Source organism: Python bivittatus, unplaced genomic scaffold, assembly GCF_059951505.1.
Source record: "Python bivittatus isolate LINGU-HERP-01145 unplaced genomic scaffold, Pbiv_v1 ctg000020_np1212, whole genome shotgun sequence".
Lineage (NCBI taxonomy): Eukaryota > Metazoa > Chordata > Lepidosauria > Squamata > Pythonidae > Python > Python bivittatus.
The window spans coordinates 35,664,060-35,676,362 of record NW_028277030.1 but is presented as its reverse complement, the minus strand read 5'-3'; the positions used below and the strand labels follow the sequence as shown (position 1 = coordinate 35,676,362).

At 36.9% G+C, this 12,303-nt stretch overlaps 2 protein-coding genes across 3 annotated transcripts in view; one reads left to right on the top strand and one right to left on the bottom strand.

Annotated features, from left to right (window-relative positions):
• Window positions 1-12,303, bottom strand: part of MCPH1 (microcephalin 1) — a 122,985-nt gene that overhangs the window by 64,974 nt on the left and 45,708 nt on the right. The gene's annotated exons all lie outside the window — the stretch shown is intronic.
• Window positions 1-12,303, top strand: part of ANGPT2 (angiopoietin 2) — a 108,417-nt gene that overhangs the window by 84,325 nt on the left and 11,789 nt on the right. For both annotated transcript variants that reach the window (XM_088136844.1, XM_007433960.4), the window contains exons 2-4: window positions 1,955-2,110; window positions 6,093-6,214; window positions 11,915-12,147. In XM_088136844.1, coding sequence (XP_087992970.1) covers window positions 1,955-2,110; window positions 6,093-6,214; window positions 11,915-12,147 — 511 coding nt within the window. The remainder of the gene's footprint in view (window positions 1-1,954; window positions 2,111-6,092; window positions 6,215-11,914; window positions 12,148-12,303) is intronic.

Sequence of the window (12,303 nt, the reverse complement as noted above, 5' to 3'; positions counted from 1 at the left end):
CCCCTTTTTTTAATCAGAAAAAATGTATTGTTAACTATTGGCATTTGTCATCAAACTTCGTTGGTGTGATTGTTGTGGGCCCACAGGCTACGAACTGTTCACTCCTACCTTAAATAGAGAATGAGTATACCACTAACCTTCTTCCAAAGAGAAGCAATCAGGTCAGACAGTCTGAGTCTATTCTGTCAGGCAAGGTCCAAAGGAAGAATTGATGAATCTTTAAAATGATGCTGAGTTATCCCACTTATTAGATGCATTTGGATGCTGCACTAAATGGTGATGAAAATGAGTCCCAGCAAGCGATGGATTTATGCTGGATTTCTTCAAGCAAATTATAGATAACATTAACTCGTTTCTTTGTTTCAACAATGCAAGAAAGTTTCCAGCTCCTTAAAGCCACTAGGTTTGGGGCTAGGATGAGGGAAATTCAGATTCAGTCACTGAAGCTCACAGGGTGACTCACTCACTCATTCTAATCCCAACCCAACCCCCAGAATTCTTAAGAGAAAAAAATAGAGGAAAGAGGTGGTACTATGTATGCAATCTTGAGCTTCCAGAAGATGAGATGTAAATATAAATAAATAAATTTGCCTCATAGGAACTTCAAAAGAAAAATAATCTGTATATTTATTATCAAATAAAAATACATATGTGCTATTGTACTGGAATAAATACAACTTCCAATTTGGAGAATTCTTGAGGTTAATACATCTAGAGGGCATCAAGTTGGGAAGGCTGTTTTGAGGAAATGAAGTCAGGAAAAATTCTATATTGGAAGAGTTTAAAGTAGCAAGAGTTGAATATTGTATGGGGAGGAAAAGGGAAGGGGCATAATCCACAAATATTCAAGAATTATTTCCTATTATGAATGAGATTTGAACTACCTTTAGGTGAAGGGAGTTTAATGATGAAAGGTGAGAAGACATCCAGCAACTGAGATACTGAGGACAATAAAGTTTAAGGACAAGTATTAGAAATAAGAAAAAGAGACTGTGAGAAAATTAATGTTCAAAGAAGTCAGGATCTATGAAAAAATACCCCACTGAGCAATTTTTAATATAAACAGCACCTTTCAAAAAACATTAAATCTTGGAATATGATGTTGGTTACACATGCTGAAACACTTATGAGAACGTGACCCAAGATAATTTTGAAACAGTTGTTATTCTGGCATTCCTTGAAAAAAGATATTGTTTTGCACCCTTTTTATGTTTTGTTTGTCTGAAAGTTGAGTAACAATGTACAAATAACATACCAGACTTCTTGTCTAATCTCAGCAACATGGATTTGAGATATTCTTACATATTTGAACTCTTGATTCAACTGTTGAGCCTTTGGCTGAACTACTTGCATCTTAAACAAAGTGTGCAGTAATCCAATGCCACCAGAGGTGACAATAGTGGGAAGCTTCCATGTAACCACGTTTAGTCACTCAACTTTCCACGTTAATAGCACATCCAGAGAAGACCCAAAATCATGTACTCTTCAACATTACATTGACAAAAAAGGGATAAACTTGTATCACAAAAATGTTTAGCCCCATCATGCTCCATATCTAAACTCTCTTCATCAGCAGTTTAAATTTCTTTACACAATCTGTCTGCAGGTTTCTTAAGCAAGAAATAGCGGCCAGAAGGACTATAAAGAGTTTCCTTAAATAAGACCACAATAACAATGATTAAAGTTCAATATTAGAGCCAGCCATATTTATTTCAAATTTATCTCCTGTCTTTTTCTACATTGGCTACTAAAAAATAAGTTGGATACCACTGAGGCACCAGATCTGGCTCAGGCAGATTTTGGGTGAAAGCCAGTCTGTGACTTACAACAGACCCCCCCCCCTTTTGTCTTACCTATTAAACATTAAACAAAAACTAAACAGAAACAAAATCAGTAGAAAACGAAATAGCGCCTGGAATTTAAGGTAACAAATCTTCTTTCTTCTGTCATGCAGATTGAGAATTATATCCAAGATAATATGAAAAAAGAAATGGTTGAGATTCAGCAGAATGCAGTTCAGAACCAGACAGCAGTGATGATTGAAATAGGCACAAACCTATTAAATCAAACAGCAGAACAGACCCGCAAATTAACAGATGTTGAAGCACATGTAAGTAACAAGAGCACGACACTTTGCCTGCTACAGTAATATTTTTGCACTAGAAAAGCATTGAACCTGCAGTTTCATGAGAAACATTTGGCTAATAAAAACGAAAAACTCATCTTGAAAAATAAAACTGATGTATCTAAGAAGACTGCAATTAAATAATTATTTCAAAATGCATCTGTGAGGAAAAAGACCACCTCTCTTCTTGCTCTGAACTGTATGCATTCCAGCATTGGAAATATTAGATTGAGCATCTGCTGGATGCATGGATAAACCCTTCATGTTCCTCCTTTCCCTCTAATTCTACATACCTATATATAGAGAGATAATATACTGTATAACTAAACTCAACACAAATGTTCTTCTTTCTATAATCACTCATTCCCTTGTTCTCGTGTTATGGGCAGACAGCCCAAACTGGGTTTGTATGAACATACACTTGCTCTATTTGCCACTGAGGTGAAGAGAGGTATATAGACCTTGGCAAATCAGGGATTGTCTTTAATAGCTACAGTGTTAGCAGTGGCTGGATTACGAGCAAAGACAACCGGGAGTTAGCAAGAAGGACCGGACTTAATGTTAAGCAATGTCTTGGCATTGTACGTTATTGGAAAAGATTACTGTATTCCATTCTTACTCCAGTGCAGTTTTTAAGATTTTAACCCTGGAAAATATGTCTTTCTGTTTATAGAGCACTTTTGAAAATGTTTCTTGTAGGTTAGGTTTTATTCCCGTTTTTCTTAACATAGAAAGGAACAGAAACCAAAGAGGCATTGACTTGAACCCAGATCAAAACCCAGAATTCACATCTGCTACAGCCCATCAAGCAGTGCTCAAGCAGATCTTAGAGAGGCACAAATTATGTGCCCTTATGTAAGGCACAGTCTGTGAGGAAATTGGATAAGCATTAGTATTTCAATGGTTATGACTTAACGGAATGATAAATGAAAAGATTGAACTGAGTGGGAGAAAGGTTAGGGGACAACAGGAAGTGCCAAGGAAAAATAAATGGTCACATTTTTTCAAGTTGATGTCCAAGTCCCAAATCAATTGTGGTTCCTTAAGGTTCCCATACTCAAACTCTCTCTCTCTCTCTCTTTGTATCCCCTCATAATAGATCTCAGGTCAAATTTCATCCAAAACTGTGGTTATTATGGAATAACCACAAATGATTACATTTACAGAACAAACAATATAGAATTCTTGAAATAATAAATTCATTTAAAAACTTCTTACATACCTTACAATAAATGAAAAATGTTCACAAAGTATTTCCATGCAGTTTCAATTGTTTCTGAAGCGTTTATGTTGAAGAGTGAACCAAGCTGTTTTGTTTGCATATTTAAAACAGCAAAACTTAAATGCTTTGGAAAGTTTTTGTATAATTTACGAAGCTTAAAACAGAAATCATCCTAAACATGATGCATGATGCAAAAGAAAATGACAAAACACTATAATTTAAACTTCAGATTGTAGATTGAGGGGGGGGGGTTCATATTTTTACAGGTCCTTTTTATAGACAACCCCCCCATCCCTTGTTACACAAGGGAGTGGGTAAAACTAAAAAAAAATATTACATTACACAAGTTATAACAATGGGCATACTAAAAACTCCTTTTGAACAATACAAGACAAAAAGTTTGGTTTATAGAACTGTGTATGTTTACTCCAAGTACAAAAATGTGCAAATTCAGAAACAGCAAGGAAAATGGAATGTTTGTCTGCTTGTGCTAACATGCATGTGAAATATGTTAACATATTAGTAATATACATTTATCTGTTTGAAGGATAAAGAACCAGTTTCTTCATGAAAACAGAAGATTCATATTACCAATCAACTTTGAACAGGATTTAATTAACACAGTACATTAGTTAACTAAACCAGGAGTCTTCAAACTTTTTCAGCCTGCAAAACCTGTTAGCTGAAAAATAAAATTCCCAGAACCCCAGATCAAAAGGCAAAGCTCTAGTGATAGAAAACTGGCTGCATTTGAGTGATTTTATTAGTTACTCCAATACCTTTCGGATATGACTAACTTCAAAGATAGTTCAGAAACTTCAATGAATAAAGACCAGTTTTTGAAATCTTTCATTAGTTGTCTGTTTTGTTCTGAGCACAGTGTAGGCTATTGATTCCTGCTAAAATGGCTTGGGCCCCAAATACCTTAAAATTTACTGCCTTCAGTATGTTGGCTTCAGAATAAGATCTTAAAAAATGAGCCTCCATATCAATCTGCTCTCTCTTATACTGCAGCCATTCTCAATGGACTTCTTGCAGAAGAAGCTTTTTCTCTTACAGGAGAGAGTTTCACCCCTTTATGTAATGCCCTCACTAGAGATGATTGCCTGATACTACAACAGCTATCAATTAAGTGCATCACATGATTTACTAACTTTCATGTAAGGCTTTAGTCTACGTTAAAAGTTTAGCCTATTGCTTCCTTGTATTTGTTTTATGCTGTACACCACCTTGAAATCTGATATCAGAACAGGCAACCATAAGAATCTTCAAAATAAATAAATAAATCTCAGCCAACAATTTGGAAATACACTTAAGTGTGAAATCATGTCCTGAATGGATTGTTCAACATGAAGGATGTGAGTAATAAATTCATCCTGCCAACTGAAGCCAAATCTTGATGAATTAAAACTTAAAAAAAAAAAAAACAGTGAGGAACACAATAATGACCTAAAGAACATGTAGCAGAATGGAACGGAAAGCAAGGCTCCACATGACAGCTCTGTTTCCTCATTCTTAAAAACAGATGTCATTCTTGAGACTTAAAGGGAATGTAAGAAACAGTTATTAAAGTAGCATCGTATGAAAACTGAAACCATGGTGTCATTTTGTCAGAAAGGAACATGGATACTCACCACATACACTCATAAAATTCTCTGTGATTACACAGGAAAAAACATTCCCAATATTTTTTTTTATAATAAAGATGAATGATTTGAATGATGAAGTATTTGATGGAGTAGATAGGTTGACTTTTAACCACTTATTCCCCACTGTTCCTTCTTTTTATCTCATTTAAAATACTTTAGTAAGAATTACTCTGCAGAAGAGACAAGTTTGACATCATCATCAGGATAGCACTGACCTTTTATTGATAGAACAGTGCAAGCACAGCTGAGTTCAGCTACAGCCTGGGCAAGTGCTTAGTCTCAATCCATAATTTGGAATTCATTTTAATCATACAAAGATGTGATGAAGATGGATATTGGCAATCACAGAAACAACTGGAAAGAGAGTACAGAATCATTCTGTTCTGTTCTGTTCCAGTCTAGTCTAGTCTAGTCTAGTCTAGTCTAGTCTAGTCTAGTCTATTATTACACAATCAACAGGCATGCAATACAATCATATTGTTCTGGTTGTTGCTTTTATATCCCACCTTTTCTCACCTTTCCATGTAAGGTACTTTATGGAAGGGTTTCCATTCATTTTGTCTCTAGTGAGGTAGGCTGGATTGAGAGAGAAAGACTGGCCCCAAATCACTCAGTGTGCTGTCTAGAGATTGGACCTCCATTCTGGGAACCACAAATAGGCAACTTGATGTCTTCTAGATGTTTGAGACTGCTACTCCCATAATCACTGATCATGGATGATGCTGACTGAAACTTATGGACATAATAGCTAAAAATATCTAAAGAGCATCAGGTTGCTTGACCTTGAAGTAGAGATGATTTGAGGCCCAGTATGTGCATTGGTACAGCCTCAATGACCTAAAATCAGTTAATATCAGAATTATCTTATTCTTGCCTCTATGGACATGAGACCCTTCCCAGAACAAACGTCATTACAGGTGGAACATAGGTTGACTGCATAAATTCCATGCAGTTTATGACTGTATAGCAATACACGTTTCAAAAAGTGTTTATTTTCTACTAATTCAGGTACATTGGATAATTATTTTTACAATATTGATAGTAATTTATTTCAAATGTTCAGATGTGATTCATATTTTTCCTTCTCCAAATGTAGGTATTAAATCAGACAATGCGACTGGAGCTTCAACTGCTGGCACATTCTATCTCAACTAACAAACTAGAAATACAGATTTCAGATCAGACCAATGAGATAGGTAAACTGCAAGAAAAAAACAGGTAACAGCTTTCTATCGAGTCATGCATGTTGAAATCAATTATCTTTTTTCCTATAGGGAAGCACATAGTTATAGTATCCTCTAACATACTTTCAAAAAGAAAATTAAACAAAAATACCAGTGTCTATAGCTCAATGAACAAAAATAGGCAAAAACTAAAATTGCTGATTAACACCAAAATACATTATTTGTATTCACTGAATTTGTGTAAGTGCCAAAACTTGAGGGACTTTTTCTTCATTACCAAGCAAACTATTCTATATACCATAGGGAAAACAATTCACATGTCCATAGGATTTTTCATGCTTGCTTAAACAGTATAACAGAAAGGATAAATGGATTTCAATTTATTTTACAATGTTTTTTCAGTTACTAAGGGAGATTTTTTTTTTAATTCTGTGAAATTAGCAGAGTGATTTGTTTCTTAGCTTAGAAAATAATAATAATAATAATAAATAAAACTATTATAATAAATAATTAATAAGACTGCAATGAACTAGTCAACATCTGACAAAGAAGAAACAGTCCAGTTCTGGGTGCAGCTGTGGGACAAACCAAAGAAATACAACAAGAATGCAGCTTGGATAAAGGCGGTGGATAAGAATAAAAAAGAAGCTGAAATGAAAGAACTTGTAATAACAGCAGAAATGGTGGAGAAAAGGACAAGGAAGATCAAGAACTGGTCAGTACCAGGTGAAGATGAACTGCACGGTTTTTGGTTGAAACATCTGACTGGTCCACACCCACTCATTGCCAAGCAATTTAAGAACCTACTGCAAGGAGGTGAAATTGAAGATTGGTTAACATCTGGCAAAACCTACCTGATAATGAAAGATCCAACAAAATGGGCAGCACCATGCAACTACAGGCCAAATACCTGCTTACCAACAACTTTCAGATTGCTAACTAGTGTTGTAGCTGATGCAATCCAACAGCACCTAGATGAAAATAAGCTCTTTCCATCTGAGCAGAAAGGAAACTGCCCAAACAGCAGAGGAACAAAAGATCAGCTCCTAATTGACCAGATGAATTTTGAAAACTGTAAGAGAAAGAAGACCAACTTGAATGTAGCTTGAATTGATTACAAGAAGGCATTCAACTCCCTGCCACATGACTGGATAATCAAGTGCCTAGAAATAACAGGAGTCAGTAGGAACATCAGAAGCTTTGTGCAAAGATCAATGGCACAATGGAAGACACAGTTGCTAGTCAATAATGATAGACTGGGAGAGGTTAATATCAAGAGAGGAATCTTTCAAGGAGATTCAGTATCACCACTACTGTTTGTCATTGCACTGATTCCTCTGTCAACAATACTGAACAAGTCAGGCCATGGCTATCAAACATCAAAAACATCTGCCAGGCTATCCTACCTCCTTTACATGGACAATCTGAAGCTGTATGGAAAAACATAATCTGAAATGGAATTGCTGCTCAACATCGTCTGAATATAAAGCCAGATACTGCAGTGGAGTTTGGACTGGACAAATGTGCCATCCTGACCATCAGCGGGGAAAAATAGTGAAAACTGAAGGAATCAAGATGTCCTATGGAAATAACATAAAGAATCTGGATGAAGAAGATCACTATAAATACCTGGGCAACCTTCAAGCTGACAGCGTCAAGCACACTGAAGTCAAGAAGAAGGTTAATAGTGAATACATCGTGAGAGTGAAGAAGATCTTAGTCCAAACTCAGTGGAGGAAATACCATCAAGGCAATTAATACCTGGGCAATTCTAGTCATTAGATACACAGCTGGAATAGTGGAGTGGACTCAAACAGAAGCCCTGGATAGGAAGACCAGAAAAATAATGACAATGAATCATACCCTTCATCCACACAGCGTTGACAGACACTACTTACCAAGAAGCATAGGTGGGCATGGAATGTTGCAAGTATACCAGATAGTTGAAGAAGAAAAAAGGGCATTGGAAGAATATGTGAAGGACAGTGAAGAAGATGTACTGAAGCTAGTACACCCTGAAGGCTTACTTAATTCCAAAGAGACCAAACTGGCCTACAAGAAAGACCAAATGAAGAATAGAAAAGAGACATGGCAAGGCAAAGTATCACATGGCCAGTACACACATGCAGACACACACACACACAACCTAGCAGGCAAAGCAGATAACAACAAGACCTAGCAATGGCTAAGAGCAAGAAAGTTGAAGAAAGAGACAGAGGGGCTAATTCTGGCTGCACAAGACCAAGCTTTAAGAACAAATGTATACAAAGCCAGAATTGAGAAGACAGCAACAGATAGCAAATGCCATCTCTGCAAAGAAGCTGAAGAAACAGTGGACCACCTAAAGGGACGCACAGACTGACTACAAACAACTGCGTGAAAAAGCCGTTAGCAACAATGGTGCATTGGAATATCTGCAAGAAATACCATTTGCCTGCAACCAAGAACTGGTGGGACCACAAAACAGACCAAGTAATGGAAAATGAAGAAGCTAAAGTGTTCTGGGACTTTAGAAGACAAGCACCTGCACATAACACCCCAGACTTAACTATTGATAAGACAAAAAAGTCTGGATAGTGATACCTGGAGATAGCAGAATAGAAGAGAAAGAACTGGAGAAAATCACAAAATACAAAGACCTGCAAATAGAAGTAGAACAACTATGGCAAAAGAAAGCAAATATAGTACCAATAGTAATTGGTGCCTTGGGTGCAATCCCAAAACATCTGGAGCACCACTTGAACACCATCAGCATTGACAAAATCAACATCAGTCAATTGCAAAAGGCAGCTTTACTTGGAACGCTTATATCCTGCGATGATACCTTTAGCATCATCAAACAACATCTGCCTATCCCAGGTCCTTGGGAAGGACTCAATAGGTAGATAAAAATGCCAAATCCAGTTTAACCATCTGGCTGTTTGTGCAACCAACATCAATAATAATAATAATAATAATAATAATAATAATAATAATAATAATAATAATAATAATAATTTGGAGGTGAAAGATTTACCATATACTTTGGGTAATACTGAAAGTCATAATTACAAGGGAGTTGCTTCCTGACAGCAAATAGCCCCATCTCTTTTTCATTCGCTTCTCTACAGTAGCCTTTCCCCACTTTAGATCCCCAGATATTGTTGAACAACAATACCTGATTCTCAACCACAAGACCAGGGGTCAGCAATAATGGGAGTTATAGTCCAAAAGTAAGTAGGAATTCAGGGTTGAATATTTTCCACTACAGCCTTTTAGAGAGCCATTTGGTGTAGTGGTTAAAGTACCAGGCTAGAAACCAGGAGGATATGAGTTCCAGTCCTGCCTTAGGCATGAAGCAAGCTGGGTGATCTTGGGCCAGTCACTCTCTCTCAGGAAGAAGACAATGGCAAACCACTTCCGTAATCTTGCCAGGAAAACTTCAGGGATTAATCCAGGCAGTCACCAGGAGTCAATGCTGACTTCAAGGCACAAGAACAAACAAACAAACAAAAAAAAAAAACCAGCCACATTATGAACTCTTACCCAATCTGATGGGATTTAACAAGATGGTTGGTTTGAAATCCCCCTGTTTACCATACTTCCAGATATAGCAAGCCATCCATCTTAAAATGCAACCATCCAGATTCATAACAATGTTTAAACCACTGAGTTAAAACAATGAGTCCAATCTTGGGGAATACTTCCTTTTATATCCACTAGAAGTGAGACATATTGATTTTTGCCTGCATGAATACTTGGTGTATAACATCAAAGAATCTTGAGTCTCTTTTTATTTACATAAAATATTTGAATGACAACTAGTCAACAGAACTATTAACATTTCTTGCTGAGCTGGGATCATATTAGACCAGCTGGAGAAGTTCAGGGAACTGTGACCTTCACTTACTCCATGAACCTTGTGTGTGACCTGCTGTTGGCTGGTTATGCAGTTGGCTAGATCCATGTGTTGAGAAGCCAACCTTGCTGTTTGCTGAATTGGACTGCAAGCACATTCATTCATCTGAATAGTTCTTGCCTTTATAGTGAGTTGTTGACATATTTGTGGAAAGATAATGGAGATAAACAAGCTGCTTTCCAAAATTAAGAACAAGGACTTGCCAAATCATAGAACCTTATAGCATAAGGTAGGGTTGAACTTACAATGAGCCCAACTATTATTCACTAGGAATCCCGATGCTGAAAGAACTTTTCAGTTCTAGTAAACATTAACACTGAGGGGAAAGGGCATGTTTTCACATTTGTCTTCACTCCCCTGCTATATTTGTGTATGCTCCTGCAAGGTTTGTTTTATGCAAACAAGATACTTTACCCGGGAGGAGCTAAGTAAACATGGGTTCATTATTCAAATGCCATTTAATGTGGTAAGGAAAGTAATAGATTTGGATCATACCATATGTCATTTGCTACCTATTAACAAGTAACAAATATTTGTAGAACAAGAATATTTTGGAACTGGCACAATAAAATCTGTTTCCACTCTTACTGAGGTAAGAGCAAATAATATCTAGACAGCTAACTCAGAACAGGAGTCAATTCAAAGACACCACTAACTTGTGTATTTTTCACTGGAACTAGAAGGCTTGACAGCCATGTCAGTTAGATATTAAGAGAGTAATTGTCTAGGTAGTGTTCTAGCAAGGGAGGGATAACCATTTGGCACCTGGAGACAGGACCTTTGGGTGGGCATATTTTTGGCAAGTAGGCAGGGCAGAGAAGGCTGATGTCATGTAACTGGGCAGGGCTGGGATTTTAGCATGATGCATCTCTTGGACGGTGGTGGAGGGTTTTAAATTCTGTTGGGTTATGTTCATCTTATGCACCTTAAAAACAAAAACATCTACCTGAATCATGCTGATTCAAAGTGTTCAGTAAAGTGCAAAAAAGGAAATCAGGGTTTCGTGTGATCTCCATGACTGTTCTAGAGGTGCCCATAATGCTAAAACAGAGGTCAGCACACTGAAAAGATCCTTAATAGGTACCAGTATTGACCCAAGCTCAATTGTAGTTATCTGAAAGTGGTATAGACAGGGGTGTGATCATATAACAGTTATAAAGTCCCAGAACTAAAAGAGACCATTTTCGCCACCGAATGCAATCCTACATTCAGTACTCTAAAGCATTCCCAGATTGTGTGTCCTGCAGGAATACAAAACTTGGAATTAAATGCAGAATTCAGTGTCTTGAAAACTTCACTGTTCATTTTCTAAAATAGCCAGTGAAGCAGTCTTTAGGGACAGTAGTATCAGCATATATTCCAACTGTTTTTTTTATATCTATCAAAATCAGAATAAATTATGCACAACAAAAACTGTTGTAGATTTATAGTAAATAAAATAATGCATATTGCCTGAATTTTACATAGGCTATAAAGTTTGGACATAGCATTTTATTTTTCTCCAAAATAAAACACAGACAGCATTTGGGATCACCCTGCTGTTGTAATGATGAACTCTTGCTATCTGAGGGGAAGTGAGAAGAACCAGGAAATTAAAGAGACACTGAATTCAAATAGTCTTGGTGTAACTAGGATCTGAGGTTACTTTGCCCCTACTAATAAAGAGGAGAGGTTATTTATGGTGTTGAATAGGATGCGATGTTTGTAAGTTCTGATCAGACTCTACATTAGACCATCATGGCACTTTCACTAGCTCAGATCCATTTATTTATTTGCTTTAATTTGCACAGAAATGTTGCAATAATCAAAGCTGGACTTTTTTCCCCTCTTTGCTAGCCTTTTAGAAAAAAAAGTCCTCGAAATGGAAAGCAAACACATATCCCAACTACAGTCAATGAAAGAAGAGAAAGATAAGCTTCAGTCACTTGTTTCCAGACAGAACTCCATAATAGAAGAACTGGAGAAACAGCTAGTCAATGCTACTGCTAACAACTCATTCCTGCAAAAGCAGCAACATGACCTGAGGGAAACTGTGCAAAACTTGTTTGCTATGATTTCTACGCCACAACGTAAGTAAAGTAGAAGACACAGTCACTGTTATCCTGGTGATGTAAAAGACATGGACACCATTCTTGGAATGCTAGACAAATGCTTCTGGTTAACATTTTCTTTTCTCTGCAGTTTCCCTTAGCGTCAAAATCCTCCCTTCCCACAATCATCCTCAG